At 41.3% G+C, this 17239-nt stretch overlaps 1 protein-coding gene across 1 annotated transcript; it reads right to left on the reverse strand.

Annotated features, from left to right (window-relative positions):
• Positions 1 to 1739: 1739 nt before the first annotated feature.
• Positions 1740 to 14721, reverse strand: CSTA (cystatin A). The gene is made up of 3 exons (XM_082626232.1): positions 14468 to 14721; positions 5447 to 5548; positions 1740 to 1902 (listed from the first exon to the last, which is right to left on the reverse strand). Exons 1-3 carry the CDS (start codon positions 14531 to 14533, stop codon positions 1774 to 1776), a joined length of 297 nt encoding a protein of 98 aa, XP_082482358.1. The 5' UTR covers positions 14534 to 14721; the 3' UTR covers positions 1740 to 1773.
• Between the last annotated feature and the right edge of the window lie 2518 nt (positions 14722 to 17239).

A 17239-nucleotide genomic window follows, 5' to 3' on the forward strand; every position in this document is an offset into this window, starting at 1 on the left:
CCCACAGTGGGCTAATGTCTTCAAAACTGTGTATCCCAACCCAGGGAGCTTGCGAGAAGTCTTATAGTCATGGGGCGGGGTTGCTGATAAGGATCAGGGTGCCTGCAGGACCTGCATTCCTTCAATCTAGAGATCATCTGGCATCAGGTAGTATTGAACTGTAACCTTCTTTCTGGAAGGAAGAATGCTTCACCAAGTAGTTAACGTCTTCAGTCTGGTGTGGGTTTTAATTCTGCAGAAGAGCTCAAAGATATTATGTATATTCCTTGAGGAGGAACCAGGACCCTGCCCAAAGACTGCACTATTGTTTCTTTTTTTAAAATTAATTAATTAATTAATTAATTAATTAATATTTTTGGCTGCGTTGGGTCTTTGTTGTTGCACACAGGCTTTCTCTAGTTGCGGTGAGCTGGGGCTACTCTTCATTGCAGTGCATGGGCTTCTCCTTGAAGTGGCTTCTCTTGTTGCAGAGCATGGGCTCTAGGCACGCGGGCTTCAGTAGTTGTTGCACTCAGGCTCAGTGGCTTATGGGCTCTAGAGTGCAGGCTCAGTAGTTGTGGCGCACGGGCTTAGTTGCTCCGCGGCATGTGGGATCTTCCCAGACCAGGGCACAAACCTGTGTCCCTTGCATTGGCAGGTGGATTCTTAACCAGTGCGCCAGCAGGGAAGCCCTGCACTATTGTTTCTTGACTCCTCCTCCCTGTCTTCACATCACCCTCCCTTCCCAGATTAGCAATAGTTTGAACCTGCCCTTTGGAGCTCAGGGAAGGTCGTGGAGGCTGAATGAAGCCTATTTCCTACAAAAAAGAAACAGGGGACACAGAAAGGCTTTGGTGCCCAGGAGCCCCACAGGGTCTTGCTTGGTTCCAGGTTCAGTGTTAATTTCCTGATTTTAGTGGTTATATTTCAGTTTTTCAGGAGAATGTACTTATTTGTAGGAGGTGCAAAATGCAGAATTTGTTGGTGATGGAACATCACTGTAGATAACTTACTCTCAAATGTCCAGGAAAAAAGTTTTGGGGGGGCAACTTATCTGTAAGCTTGAGATTGTTTTAAAATATAAATATGCTTAATAAAATATTTGATTTAATTTTAAAATGTGAGGGTAGAGGTGGAGTGTTGAATTCTCAGCAGCCCCAGGACTCTGATAACCCAAGATCTGGCCTGCCAATGGTGGGAGTGGTGGTGGTTTTATCCTTTGCATTAGGCCTCAGTAATTTTTCTAAGATTTCCAAATGACATCAGTTTGTATGGAATTTCTACTCTCAAGCTATAACATTGATTTTGAGAAAGAAAAAGTAATTTTACTCTTATATAAAATAGATGAGAGGGCTTCCCTGGTGGTGCAGTGGTTGAGAATCTGCCTGCTAATGCAGGGGACACGGGTTCGAGCCCTGGTCTGGGAGGATCCCACATGCCGCGGGGCAACTAGGCCCATGAGCCACAACTACTGAGCCTGCGCGTCTGGAGCCTGTGCTCCACAACAAGAGAGGCCGCAATAGCGAGAGGTCCGCGCACCGCGATGAAGAGTGGCCCCTGCTTGCCACAACTAGAGAAAGCCCTCTCACAGAAACAAAGACCCAGCACAGCAAAAATAAATAAATTAATTAATAAACTCTTAACCCCAACATCTTAAAAAAAAAATAGACGAGAGCTAGTGGAAGAGATTAATTTATTTGAAAAGGAATACTTCTTTATTGACAGTTACATTTATTAGCAGAGGCCATTAATCAGGAGACAGTGGAAAGAATCGACTGCTTTCAGAACATGTCGCTAGAAGCCCATGAGCTCGTCATCCTTGTTTTTGTCAGCCTGGTAGCCAGTAAGTTCCAAAGACTGATTTTGTTGAGGAAGGCTTTTGAATACTTTTATGTGAGTATAACGATCGTTACCTACTCGTATCTGGAAGTTAAAAAGAAGAAAAAAAGAAAAAGGAGATTCATTCACACAGATCCATGTCAAATGAAAGATCTACAGACCTATAAAGATTTAGCTGCAATACACTTTTTTGGAATAGCATTCCTAGACCACCATTCTTAGACACTTAGTTTACATAAACCTTCCATCTTATTTTATGAGAGAAAGGGCAGGCTAAAGGCATAGCAAGAGACATAGGTCCTAGGTTTATTTTATTTTATAGTTTACTATATTCTGTGCACAAATGAAAGTCCAGAGTTGCATTTCATTTTCAAAGCTGCACAGATCAAGAAAACAAGTGACAGTCTTTTTGATGTTTCCGTTTTCCGACTCCCAAATTGGGATACTGAGCAGGGCCCAGGGATGTAGAGTCTAGTTTCCCTTCTGAAGTAAAGGGATCTTGCTGGGAAATCATTGGTATGAAGATTGAAATGGTAATCTGGGCATGAATCTGGGACCTAGAAAACTATGGTAAGAATTTCCACTTTTGTTCTTGGTTCAGACAGTAAAAGTTTTGTCTTTGAATAATATTTATTGTGCTCTGATGTCCCTTCCTAACCTAATTTTATTTTATTTAAAAAAATATAGAAGGATGGCTTTATTTCCCTGTGCTGTACAATATATCCTTGTAGCATATTTATTTTATACTTAGTAGTTTGTACCTCTTAATCTCCTATCCCTATCTTGCCCCTCCCACATTCCCTCTCCCCACAGGTAACCACTAGTTCATTCTTTATATATAAATCTAACTAAACTAATTTTAATAAATGTCATTTATCAAATGTTTACCATGAGTCAGACACTGTGATGACCATCTTATATACTTGATTATATTTACATTTTGTTCCAGGCAAGAAGAAAGGTGGAACAAGGACCGTTTTACAGATGCAGAGCAGATTAAGAGAGATTAAGTAATTTTTCATAAATTTCTCAGCTAATAAGTGACAAAGCCAAACTTCAACATCTGTGTTAGTTTCACTCTATGGGGTAACATTTCAAAAACATTTATTCTGTGCTTGGAACAGGGCACCAGTTTTGCATATATTATTGGAGGCAGCACAGCTAATAAGTAAGTATCAGACTACTTGGGTTCAAATTCTGGCTGTGCTCTTACAGTACTGTGACCTTTGTTAGTTAGTTCACCTCCCCAGGGGGTAATTTTCTTATTAGCAACACAAAGGAAATGATCATACTTATAGACATGTTGAGAGGATTAAATGAGATAATACATGCTCAGCTCTTAGGACAGTGCCTGGCACATTGTGAGTGCTTAGTAAACTTCTTTTCTTTTTAAAATAAAATTTTTATTTATTTATTTGGCTGTGCCGGGTCTTAGTTGCGGCACACTGGATCTTCGTGGCAGCATGCAGGATCTTTAGTTGTGGCATGTGAACTCTTAGTTCCCTGACCAGGGCTCAAACCTGGGCCCCCTGAAATGGGAGCATGGAGTCTTATCCGCTGGACCACCAGGGAAGTCCCCATAAGTGCTTAGTAAATTTCTAGTTCATTTATTCCACACAACACCCTGCAAGGTAGGTTATTATTATTCATGTTGTGAAGATAAAGGAATTAACACTCAGAGAAGATAAGGGGCTGTGGATCACACAGGTTTTAACCAGTCAAACAAGCCGAGTAAGTGTTCAAACCCAGGACTGTCTGACACCAAAGCCTACAATCCTTCCATTTTACCACCTGTTCTTGACAGGTACTTGAGAAAAACAAGAGGAGGTCACATCACCAGCCAGATCTGAAATCCAGAGAGTGAGTGTCTCAGGTCAAAGAGGTCAACAGCTAGATGGCTAGGAAGTAAGGAGGAAACTGGTCAGTGACTTTAATCCCATAGGAGAAATTTGATAGCAGATGGAAGGGTGAGGTAGGGAGGGAAGGGGACTGTGGTCTTAAGGGAAGAAATTTCCAAGATAGTTTTTCTGATGGGCCTTTTAAGAAATGTATGAGCTGGTTAGTATGTGAAATTTTTGTACTTGGATTAATCATAAGTTATTAAAATAATGATCCCAATTTTGATGGAATGTTTCTTATCTTTGAACAAAACCACTTTTAACTAGAAACCATTCTTTTCTAGCTGTGAAGAAAGCAGGAAGGGAGAAAGCAGGAAGGGAAAGCAGAAAGGAATCCTTTCTGAGGACAAGGCAGGGTCTCACCCCTGTGTAGCACCCCAGCACCTGGCATGTACCAGGACCTCAAATGTGGTAGGACTGGGCTGATTTGTGTGTGTGTGTGTGTGTGAATTTTATTTTATTTATTTTTTTATACAGCAGTTCTTATTAGTTATCTATTTTATACATATTAGTGTATATATTTCAATCCCAATCTCCCAATTTGGGCTGATCTTTTCACATGACCCAGTCTTGTAATTTTTTCATGCCAAGCTGCTTAGCAACACATTTTATTTTTTTTGCTGAAAACTTAAAAAAAATTTTTATATCTTAAGTGGTTAATTGTTTGTTAAAGAGAAATAAGCCAGACTGTGCCCTCGTCAAGTAGGTTAGTAAAGATTAAGTAAATACATTTGAATGTCTGTTGTAATTATTTACTAAATGAGAATTATCATCTTCTCAATACAAAAGGTTGAAAATGGCTTCCAAATGTCCATGGTTGATTTGTTGGATTGGTTCCCTCTCAATAACTTCACAAAAGTTTTCTTCAAGTAGAACTGGACCAGTGTATCACTTAATTTTCTGATATAACTGTAAAATTAATTTTTAAAATACTTTTAATACTCCACTGCTTCCAACTACACCTATAGTGCCGCAAGTTGAAACTAGTTATTTGAGTCACAAAAATAATATATTTAAATTATAGTAATCAAAATGCTTAGTTAGGGCCTCCCTGGTGGCGCAGTGGTTGAGAGTCCGCCTGCCGATGCAGGGGATACGGGTTCGTGCCCCGGTCTGGGAGGATCCCACATGCCGCGGAGCGGCTGGGCCCGTGAGCCATGGTCGCTGGGCCTGCGCGTCCGGAGCCTGTGCTCCGCAACGGGAGAGGCCACAGCAGTGAGAGGCCCGCGTACTGCAAAAAAAAAAAAAAAAAAGCTTAGTTAAAGGGCAAAAGTTGTTTTAAATTATTTTCCCAGCTAATGATTCAAATCATTCTTTAAACCCATTTAATTTAGACACATAGAATCACAAAGCTTTGAGATGGTATAAGCTTCAAGATAGCGTCTGGTCCAGCCCCACATCTTTAGGATCCTAGGATCCCACATGAAGAAGCCATGGCCACAGACTAAGCTTGCTCTGAATTCTGAAATCTTTTTCTATACATTTTCTGGAAGTTAAGTTGAGAATTAATACAAGAAAGCTTTCTAAATTCACAAGAAAAAGATGATATAAATATACCATCATCTGCCAAGTTTGAGAGTTTACCACTTGGGCAGTACCATGCTGGGTAGGCATCTTGATTTAGGACAAGGAGAAAGAACAAATTATAAGGTAGGGGCGACAGGGGACATCACATAAAGTGAAAGATACAACAATATCTTTTAGTGCTAAAGCCAATGTTGAACTCTAACCTTAATGTAGTAATTCATTCCAGCAACCACTTGAGTTTTGTATTCCACAGCTTCAAATTCTTCATAAGTCTCATTTGTTTTTTCTTCAAGCTGTGGTTTGACCTTAAGAAAAGAGTATGAAATAAAAGTCATATTTTTATGGCAAGACAAGAAATTTAAACAACAACAACAAAATCTTCTCTGCCCTTTGGCCTCCCCTCTCCCCCCACTTTGCATTTTGTATCTGCATTATGCACCGGCCAAACCACTCCCATCAGCAGGAATACCTGCTCAACCATAAAGAGTAACATGCTCCTAGCACTGACAAGACGATTCCTTAAAAGATAATATCCCTCCTCTATCTTGTAAGAAATCACATGACCCATCACCATGCTGCTTAGATCTGGATTAAATAAACTGTCAACTATACATCATTTGATGTACAGCCCTCAGTCTCAAAAAACTTATATACCTGTGCCTTGACTTCTAATGGGTGGAACAGTTCTCAGAGCTTTCTGAGATGTTGTTCTTCCTGGGTTATAATCCATAATTTGGCTCGAAAAAATTTCCCATTTCTTTCTTAAATCAACTGATTAAGTTTTTGTTGACAAGAGGAAACAAATTACCAAGGCTATATCGAACTCCATTTATGTGATTTACAAATCTGTTAAATATGTATTTACAAATAGGTAAACATGTCTTTGATTAATAAAAATGGGAGACGGTAATTACTATTTCATTACAAAATTTTTTTTATTTTGAAATAATTTCAGACTTAAAGTTGCAAAATAGTATAGCATATCTCAAGGCCCTTAATTTAATCACACCCACAAGTCCCTTTGCCATGCAAGGTAACATGTTTAAGGGATTCAGGGATTAGGACGTGGACATCTTTGAAGGCCATTATTTTGTCTACCACAGAGAAATACAAGCTTAGATGCCAGTATTCCTGAACCAAGAATGAGAAGGCAGTAAGAGAGTCTGAAATTCAATATGTAAATTTTTACTGAATCTGCCAGTTTTCAGTATAGGTCGTCCATTCCTGCTCTCAGCTGGGCCTGATATGCTAAGTGTCTACTATGGCTTCTCTGACTCAGTTTCTGCTAAGAGTAAAGCCCCAATCTTCTGCCCAGGCGGAGGACCAGTAATAGCTTGTCTTCCAGGGTGGAGGGTGGTGAGAGGGAAGGATCTGGGCACAGTCTAACTGCTTCTCATAGCAATCTTCCATCAGTTCTCCTGGTTTTAGCCCCACGCCTCATTCTTGTCTTCCTGAGTTTCTGGCATTGCTAGTGGTTGAGTCATTTTGGAGTTCTGCACCATGAATCTGCTTGCTTCTGGCTCCAACATTCCCCTGTGTGGCTTATGCTCTGTCCAGACGACTCAGTCATTTTACATTGTTCATGTTTTCCATCTTCCAAAGTTTTGTCGAAAAAAAAAAACCCCAAAAAATTCCCCCACACACGAAGTTTTGTCGATATCTCTGAGATGTTTGCTTATGTCTTTATGTTTGTGGGTTTATGCCTTTTTCCCCCCTCAAATCGTTTCTATCATTTAGAGGGAAAGGAAACAAATGTGTGTGTTGGATATACCTTGTTTATTGGGAAGTTGCCTCCCTGCCCATAACATTTTCTTTTTTAAAAATAAATTTATTTATTTGTTTATTTTTGGCTGCACTGGGTCGTCGTTGCTGTGCGTGGGCTTTTTCTAGTTGCGGAGAGCCGGGGCTACTCTTCGTTGCGGTGTGCGGGCTTCTCTTGTTGTGAAGCATGAGCTCTAGGCGTGTGGGCTTCAATTGCGGCACTCAGGCTCAGTAGTTGTGGCTTGCGGGCTCCAGAGCACAGGCTCAGTAGTTGTGGTGCATGGGCTTAGTTGCTCCGCGGCATGTGGGATCTTCCCGGCCCAGGGCTCGAACCTGTGTCCCCTGCATTGGCAAGCGGATTCTTAACCACTGCGCCACCAGGGAAGCCCCAGCCCATAACATTTTATGTGCATATACAGCTTTAGTCAGGCCTCCAGTGCATCTAGGGTTCTCCCAAGGCCACACAGTCCTTCCCATCAGGCAAGCATTTTGAATCCTTTTCTATTTGTGCCTCAGTTTGGGTACCAGATTGCTTTCAAAGATCTAGACATTTGCAAACTCTTTGAGTTCTCAGACCATTTTTTAAGGGCAAACACTTCTCGGACCACTACCCATTTCTCCTGTAACATTCAGAATAGATGGGAGGAATCTGATTGCTTTCTTGAGATGGAAAGTGAGGTTGAAAAGTGGAGAAAGGAAGGAAACAAATAGTGAAGAAAAAAAGAAAGAAAGAAATGGGAAGAGGTAGGGCGCAGGAGAGAGAAGAGAAAAGTGGACAAGCATGCAGAGAGAATGAGTAAGGGAAGAGTTCAGTGTCTTATTGCTCCCCCCTGCCTAATCCTTTTGAGCCTTTGAGCCACTGGGTACCAGTCAAGTTAGGAGCTGAGCTGGGAAGGGTTAATCTCTACACTAAACCCCAAATTATCTATTTAAGCCTCATTTTGCAGATGAGGAACCTAAGGCTGTGAGGAGAACATGACTGCTAAAGGCTGAAAAATTACTGATTATAGTTATTTGGCGTTTTTGTTTGTTTGTTTGTTTGTTTTTTGCGGTATGCGGGCCTCTCACTGTTGTGGCCTCCCCCGCTGCGGAGCACAGGCTCCGGACGCGCAGGCTCAGCGGCCATGGCTCACGGGTCCAGCCGCTCCGCGGCATATGGGATCCTCCCAGACCGGGGCACGAACCCGTATCCCCTGCATCGGCAGGCGGACCCCCAACCACTGCGCCACCAGGGAGGCCCTATTTGGCGTTTTAAATGCCTTGAATAGTGAGTATCTGATTTATCTTTTTTTTTAAGCTATGTATCAGACATTTTTATTTCTATCTGTCCTAGAAACACATCCAAAGCTGTAACCTTTCCATTGTATCTATGCAGTCCACAAGTCCAGAATTTTCCATCAGAGAGTTGATTTCAAATGTCCTGGTTTGTTACTGTAAGTGCTCTGGCACCTGTCAGACTGTGTGCCTTGATTGCAGGTTCACCGTACTTATAAACCGTAGCCCTGCTCCCCCTTTCCAGTAAAATGGATTTGTATTGCTCTATTGTTGGATGCTATGAACCTGGGATGATGAGATTTCAGGTGAGGAGGAGGAATAGGGGCAGAGTTGGAAGGAGCTGATCAGTGAAATCTTATTCAGAAGGCAGGTTGTTGTCGAAAGACCCCCCAGGACGGGTGCTAAGAGGGTGAAGGGCACCTGGGAATGGTGGTCCGGAGTCTGGTGGTAAACAGACAGACCTTGAGCTGAACACAGTTGGCATTCACCTTCCTCCGCCTGCCATGCATGGTGGTGGTTGAGGTGCTGAAGGGAACAGTGTAGGTTTGTTACTTGGGTCCCAACCAGGGGAAGGATGCTTCCAGGGAGGAGCGCCTGGTAAAATGCAGTTACCCCAGAGCTGTTCAAGCATTTCTTGTTGCTGCAGAGCATGAATCTCGGTAAGCTGCTAGTTCTCCAGGATCTGAGGATTTAAGCCACACTGAACCCAAGACCCAGGCTTTTCCCCTACCTGTAATCATTTTGCAGAAACACTTGGACTATGCATAATTTAGGAAAAAATGCATAGAAAGATAATGGTGGCAGCATGGATAGGTCATATTTGGGAAGCTTTAGAGAGTAACAAAGGAGAGTTTGGTTAGCAACATGAGAGTACAGTAGGGTTGGTGAGAGGTGATTTGTGAACATTCGTCACCTATGTTTTGAGGGCAGGGGAAGTATGGGGCAAGGCACCCAATATACAAGAAATGATGGCACCTGGCTTAAGGAGGACAAAGTCTTAGATTGGAGAGAGGAATGAGATCAGCAGGGGATAAGTAATTCAGGGCATTCTCGAACAAGATGACTGCCATCTTTTAAGAGAAAGAACTGAGATGCCATCTGGCTGGGCCATGGGGATGGGACGGATTGAGAAACTGAGGAGAGAGAAGGTCCAAATCCACCTCTGTGGGGTTTCTAGAAAACGATCAACAGGATATGACTGAAAGGATGTCCTGGCAGCCCTAGGGTCTGCTGTGGTTGTTCACTGGCATGAATCTGTAGATTTGTAATGGGTGAGTTTTCTGTGTTTCTACATCTTCCTTGAGCAAAGTTCTCTGAACCTGGAGTAGAAGCTGAGGAGGAAGTTGTGGCAGTGGGAGTGACCTCTAATTGAGGACTGGAATGCCAGAGCTCACGAAGTCATGGAAATCAGGGGTAGAGGAGAGTATGAAACCACCCATCATGCGATCCAGCTGGATGAGTGACAGAGTGGGCCTAGGCATGCTCTGATGAAGATGGGAGGTGAGTGTCTGAAGGATTCTGGTGTGGATGAATGGCAGGTTCTCTGGACGTGGGGACAATGGAAGAGGTGACTGATGAGGGGGCTGTAGTCAGAGAGGAGAACACAGATTTGTGGGTAAGAGCCATGACATGCTAAGCTCCTGGATGTGTCCATAATGGTATGCAGATGGGGTGTTTGTGTGGTGTCCTGGCAGACAAAAATCATGATCTGTGTGTATGCCAGGAATGGTATTCAGCAGTCACATTTGACTTAGGGGTGTGTGTGTGTGTGTGTGTGTGTGTGTGTGTGTGTGTGTGTGTATGTTTTGTGTGTATGCATCTGTGCATGTGTAATAATAGCCCTTATTTCTAAAACTAATTATTGAAATAACTTTTCCTTCCTGCACATAAACATACTCAGAATTCTTATCCAATGGTTTTTTACATATGGCATGAGATAATGGATCAGCCATAATGATCCAGAGGCTTTTGCCAGTGGGCCATTCATTTGCTCCTTAATTATGGCTTTTTATGGATGGGGCCATGTTTGGCTCTTTATTTCCTTGTGTGTATCCCTTTTCTCCAATCTATTTGATAAATTTCTCTGAGGGTAGGGACATTTTTTATATCCCTTCTCTCCCTATAGCAATTCACACAGTACTGTGTACATAATCAGTGTTTTCTTTCTTTTTTATTTTCTTTTTTCTTTTTCTTTTGGCCACACTGCGCGGCTTGTAGAATCTTAGTAGTTCCCAGACTAGGGACTGAACCTGGGTCGTCAGCAGTGAGAGCACAGTGTCCTAACCATTGGACCTCCAGGGAATTCCCAAATCAATGTTTTCTGAATGAAGAAACCAGGCTTGTTTTCCTTCCTGAGAACTTGTCTCCCTAAATAGGAAAGAGGAAAGGAGAGGGGCATAGAGAATCTTTGGAAGAGGGTTTTTTTTCCACGTGTACTCTGGACCCAAGTACCTACTAACAGCCCTTAGTACCTGATACCACCATTACCTTCCAGTCTCTGTTATCTTCAGAATGGAGAAACTCCTTTCTTCTGCCTTCAAAAATGTTCAAGTCTTCTCAACCCCAAGCCTTTTGTTTGATTTTCTTCTCTTTCTGACCTGATCCAACCTCTCTCTTTCATTCTGATGTCAAATTCCTTGAACCTGCAGTCATCATTTTTCTGATGCTTTCCCCTCTCTATGTGATGACTTTCCCCTCCCCTCTTTCCCTCCCTAATTGGTTCTTCCTTCAGCTGGCATTCCACTAAGAATCTCTCTGATAAAAACAGGGAAAGCGGATAAACTTCAGCTCCTCCAAGTATACCTGCATTTTAATAGGTGAATTTTAAAACTAGAAGCACATTAAAACATCAAAGGAATACAACTCCAAGGTAAATGACAGGGTAAGTGGAGGTCTTCTCTGGTACTCCCTCCAATCACACTAGGTATGTGATCACCTACACCTTCCCATTTCCCTGGCCCTGCCTGGGAACCTAAATAATTCTATAATCTTGGAGAAGATGTCGATTAAATTTCCTCACCTAAAGCTCGTAGAAATATCTGCCCCTTGGGGTTGTCTGTGGGGGAATAAGTGATACAATTGATGTGAAAATGCTCCCTAAACTATAAAACGTTTTCTAAGCTGACTATCCCTCAATCTTCCAACACTTAGTTGGGAATTGTCCCCTGAGGCTGTCTCCTGTGAAAGAGGGAAGACAAGTGATAATTGGGAGTTTAACACTGGAGGAACAGAGCTGCCAAACAGTAATTATTCACCTGAAAGTAAGAATGTTTGACTAGAAATCTCTAAAGTTTTTCCTGGTCCAAAACCTAAGATTAGGAAAAAGTACTTAATTGGAGATTGTTTTATATTATGTTCCAGATTTTCTTGACTTCCCTAAAGGGATTGTAAACTTCTTGAGGGCAGGGGGCCATGTCTTACAGTCCTTATGGATCTTCTATAACATTTAACACAATGCTGGATACCTAAGAGATATTCAAGAAATAATTCATTGATATTCATTTCTCATATTGCTTTAAATCTGAGGCTGGCTGCTTGCACAGAGAAGGCAAGTTTGCCACATCGTCTGCCCCCAGTGTATTCCCCTCACTCCTCATGCTTTTTGATGTTGCTGCCACTGTGTGGTGGAAAAGGCAGGCGGTCGAAATCTGGAGATAGGCTAGCTTCTTGTCTAGGTGATTATTAACCTCCTTGAATCTCAGTTTCATCATCTGAAAAATGGACGTGATGCCTTCCCTTCTTGCCCCAAGTGGAGTGAAAATCAAATGAGAGGTCGAATGGAGGACAAGGATATCAAGACCACAAAGCACCTTTCAGGGGTGAGGTAGCTACTCAGTAACTCTCTTATTCTGTCTCTCTGAGAGGGTTGAAGCCCAAGGTGAGCAGCAAGAAACACACCTTCAACTTAATGTATACACTGAAGGTGTGGCTCACAGATGGGTGTTATTAACAATGCAAGGCCTTCTTATAAGTTGTTACTTAAATAAAAATTATTCTGGCGAACCAAGGTAGGTTTTATAAAAATCATTGCAATTTTCTGCACCTTCTACCTTTTATATTTCAAATTTCTGTTATTCCCAGCCCCATTACAGCTCTGGTCCCTGGAGAGTCTCAGAGGGATTTTCCTGAGTCAGGGATGAAATTCAGGCAAAAATCTGAAGTAAACAATTGTAATGCCTCACCTATGCACATTGCTTTCTCATTTCCAAGTCACGGCCTGCGGGATCTTAGTTCCCGACCAGGGATTAAACTCATGTCCCCTGCACTGGGAGCTCGGAGTCCTAACCACCGGATCACCAGGGAATTCCCTCCAAGTCATTTCTATGCAGGTGCTCTCATTAGTCCTTACGGCTCTGAGGTCTAAGGGCAAGAGGTGTTATTTTCACTTCACAGATGAAATTGAGATTCTTTGCCCACCCTCTGATTTTAGAAAGCCCATCTCCCATAGGCCTCTCAGAATACCCTGTATCTCTAGTACTGCAGGCAAGTGAGGTCATGGACAGCCTGGGCATCACCAGAGCTGGTTAGAAATGCAGAATCTCAGGCCCACCCCAGACCTACTGAGTCAAAATCTGGTCTTTTAACAAGACCTCCAGGTGACCCGTGTGCACATTCAAGTTTGAAAACACTGACAATACAGGGATCTGAATGAAGGCGTTAATAACTTAATATTACCTTCTTCAAAAAAGAAAAAGTGACAAGGTATTTACTTTTTTTTTTTTACTCTTAACATGGGTGAATCATCTAATTTATTATTAGCTATTTCCTTTGAAAACTTGCATCTGGATTACCATATCCTTTGTAATGTGCACTTTCTAAGACACCTTGTATCTTGGTGTCTAATTGAAACTTTTGATCTAATATTCTTTCACATATATTTATTCACATTATTGTAAAGTAACTACTTTTTTAAAAGAACTCTTGAAAGGGAAATACTTAACCCCACAGAATGAGTGGTAGAATTTCAGGCATCTGCTCTCTTAGAGAGTTTCTCAGTGCCCTAACATAGAGAATCCCATCTTTTCCACTTACACAAGAAGCTAATCTTTGCCAAACAGTGTCATAGAATGAAGTTTCAGCGAGAAAAAGCAAGAAGGAATGATACAAGAAAATACGGCGATGATTTACAAACCTAAAATAGAAATTTATATATTTTTTCTTTTCATAAAATATGCAATACAATAAATTTTTATTATATAGGTAATGGCTAACCAGACAACACTTAGAAAAATGTATTAACCTGCTAAACACATTGAATTCTATTCTCACCATAATGAATTTTGGAATCACCATATACTATGCCACTTCTCTACTATTTAATCATCTTCCAAATACTAAAACATTGTCCATTGAGTCAAATTTGTAGGAAGTTTGTAAGTGGATCATCTTTATGATATTGCTCTTCATTCAATCTATTAAAATTATTTTTCCTGTAGTGCATTTGAAGTCTAGTTCATCAAGTGTTTTTTTTTTTTTAAACCATAAGCAGGTTCTTTTTTTTTCTTAATTAATTAATTTATTTATGGCTGCATTGGGTCTTCATTGCTGTGCACAGGCTTTCTCTAGTTGCGTCGAGCGGGGGCTACTCTTCACTGTGGTGCACAGGCTTCTTATTATGGTGGCTTCTCTTGTTGCAGACCACAGGCTCTAGGCGCATGGGCTTCAGTAGTTGTGGCACGCAGCCTCAGTAGTTGTGGTGCCCGGGCTTAGTTGCTCTGAGGCATGTGGGATCTTTCCAGACCAGGGCTCGAACCTGTGTCCCCTTCATTGGCAGGCAGATTCCTAAGCACTGTGCCACCAGGGAAGTCCCTAGTTCATCAATTGTTAACAACCTAAGACTTTAATTACATGTTGGCTCCACTTGGTGAGAATAGAAAAGTTTCATCAGAAACTGAATTAGTAATCCTAGAATCATACCTTGTAAGAGCCTTAGAGATGATCCAATAAAAATTCTTCTTTTACAAATGGGGAACCTGAGGCTCAGAGAAGAGATATGACTTGCTCAAGATCACTCTCAGAGTTAGAATTATCAGAGGTTTCATCTGAAAAACTTTTCAGTTGTAAGGAAACCTGAACAAAACCACACATTTCCCCATGTTCTCATTTTGATGTTTACCCACACATTTAATACAGGGCCAACCTAAACCAAGATTTGGGATCAAACCTTTTCATGGACTGCATCCACTCACCGTGTTAGTGATCTCCTGGATTTCTGGAGTGGCAGGTTTGGCTTCAGTTAAGCCTCCAGATATCATTTTGGCTAACTGCGTCTTTTCTGGGCAGGATGCTGGCGCTGAAGTGGTCAGGTAAGGGTGGAGGCTCTGGTTTTTAAAGAAGGTGTTGCTCACAAGCTCCACCTGTAGAATGTTTTATTTTCCTCAAAGAACAAAAGACAAAGGGAAAATACGTCTTGAAGGGACAAAGGGAGTATGTCTTGAAGTAAGTCTTCTTGCTTCCTCAGCAGAATTTGCTAACAGAAACTGGCAAGAAGGAGGGGCTGTGGAGGAACAAGTGGGTGTGTACAAGGCATAGTGCTGGAACAAGAGTCAAACTTCCCTGCGTTCTCTTTGACCTTGGTTCCATCCTGTTGCATCTGAAGTATGAAATCTGAAACCACAACCAGAGAGTTTCCCAATGTTTAACTTCTAACAAAAACTTTATTTTTTAAAGGAATATATATATATATATATATATATATATATTTTTTTTTTTTGCAGTTTGCGGGCCACTCACCGCCGCAGCCCCACCCGCTGGGGAGCACAGGCCCTGGACGCGCAGGCCCAGCGGCCATGGCCCACGGGCCCAGCCGCTCCGCGGCATGTGGGATCTTCCCGGACTGGGGCACGAACCTGTGTCCCCCGCATTGGCAGGCGGACCCTCAACCACCGCGCCACCAGGGAAGCCCAAGGAATATTTTTTTTAATAATGTCAAGGCTGATTGTTTAAAGTGGACTTGACTTTATAAAGAAAGTAAAAGATCTATCTGGAGACTCTTGGCTGGATGTTTGTATTTTAATTTTATTTACATTTCTAGAACTGTTTAAAATATAGAAAAACACAAAGGATAAAACAATAAATACCTATATTCCTATCATCCAGAATTAAAACTTTTAACATTTGGTCATATTTGTTTCCCCCCCTTTTTTTTTTGGTAGTTGTTTTTAAGAAATAAACTACTGATATCACAAGTTCCCCACTTCCCAACCCCCAATCTTGCCCTCCACACTTGTAAGCTACATTGTGAGTTTGGTATCCTTCTAGCCCATTTTTTATACTTTTATTTAGTGTGTTTTTAAAAATTGACTTAAATTTTATGCTAAACATATACTCTATATTATGCTTATTTTCTACTCAAAATATTTTTCAGTCATTCCATGTTGATACACAGAGAGATCAATCTAGTTCATTTCCTTTAAGTGTTATTCTATGATAGATCTATTTGTCTATCTACTTATCTCTATCTATTTATCTATCTACCGTTTATCCATTCCCTCTAAGTGCTATATACTATTCAATATTTACATACTTATTCCCCTACTGATGAAGACTTTGGTTGTTTCCAGTTTTTTACCCTTATAAACAAGAGGCTTTTTTTTTTCCTTTTGTACATGTGTGAGGGCTTTTGCAGGCAAATTATCTAGAAGAAAAACTTGTTTTGTGTGAATATTTATTTGTATTATTTTATTCAATTTTTGGAATGTGTAACACGTACACATGATAAAAATGTTCAAAAGGAACAAAAGAGTTTCCAATATAAGAGTGTTCCCTGCATTGGCAGGTGGATTCTTAACCACTGTGCCACCAGGGAAGTCCCTGGAATGCCTTTATCTATGTATTGAGAAAAATAGCAAATGTGGATGACATGGTGCTCACTCAAGAGGCCACAAGTCATCTTAAGACTTTGGCTCAGCTCTGGCCACACATAATCCTTGACATCTTTCTGTGACCTTCTCAAGTCAGGTCCCCTCATATCCAGGAGTCGAAATTTTTTTCAAGGTCACAGCCTATTTTTACCTCTCTGTTCACCGACTAGTCCAGGTGATCCTTATCTAATCTCCCCAGTGGTCAGCCATGGGGAAAGCAGCATATCTTCTGTTCTCTTTCTAGAATTTATGCTCTGTTACTCTCAGATATTCCCTCTCGATTTTCAATAATTACTTGTAGAAACAAAAACTGCCCCAAAGCAAATGTTGCTTTTATCCTACTATATATCCTAGTTATTTTCAAGGTAGTGTGGATGCCTCTGACTGACTGGGTAAGAGTCACATACAAGGAAGTGCAGAAAAGAAAAGCTCAACAGTTAATATCTCTGTGTTAATTATTTAATTAATTAAACACACATTTATTTATTTATTTAAGTTTTGTTTACTTTGTTTAATAGGCAGTGATGGTCTCAAAACTCTTTCTCTTCATCAGATGTTTGATCCCCTTGTAAAGCTTTGGGTTTTTGAATTTGAACATGGTGCTTTACTCCATCAATAACATGATTTTCCTGCTGTAGTGCATTGTGAAGCTCTTCTGAAGAAAATTGGATCCAACCCATACCTCTGTGAAAGCCAGTCTCTTTGTCTAAAGGTACGGTGCACTTTCCTACATGGCCAAATTGTGCAAAGTGTTCTCCCAGCTCACTCGTGACCTCAGTCCAGGGAATTTTTCTAAGAAACGCAATGGCCAGCGGATGTTCGTTGGCAGCGTCGTAGCGCTCTTTGCTGCTGAAGCCATCTTTAGATTAATACACATTTATTTTTAAGTATCTTTAAGCTTGTATTATTGGATTTTTGGGGGGTATCAATTATTCAGGTTATTTTTATAGAGCTTGACATTCTCATATGCCCTGTATTTCTTGTCTGTGAGTTCATCTTCCACAGGAATTATCTTTTATGGGAGATTTCCCTTGTGGGGGGCTGGGTTGTGGGTGGTTGTCTTCACTGGGCCATATGGGGTGCATAGTCCCCAGACGA

Source organism: Mesoplodon mirus (genome assembly GCF_964341445.2).
Source record: "Mesoplodon mirus genome assembly, chromosome: 6".
Taxonomy (NCBI): domain Eukaryota; kingdom Metazoa; phylum Chordata; class Mammalia; order Artiodactyla; family Ziphiidae; genus Mesoplodon; species Mesoplodon mirus.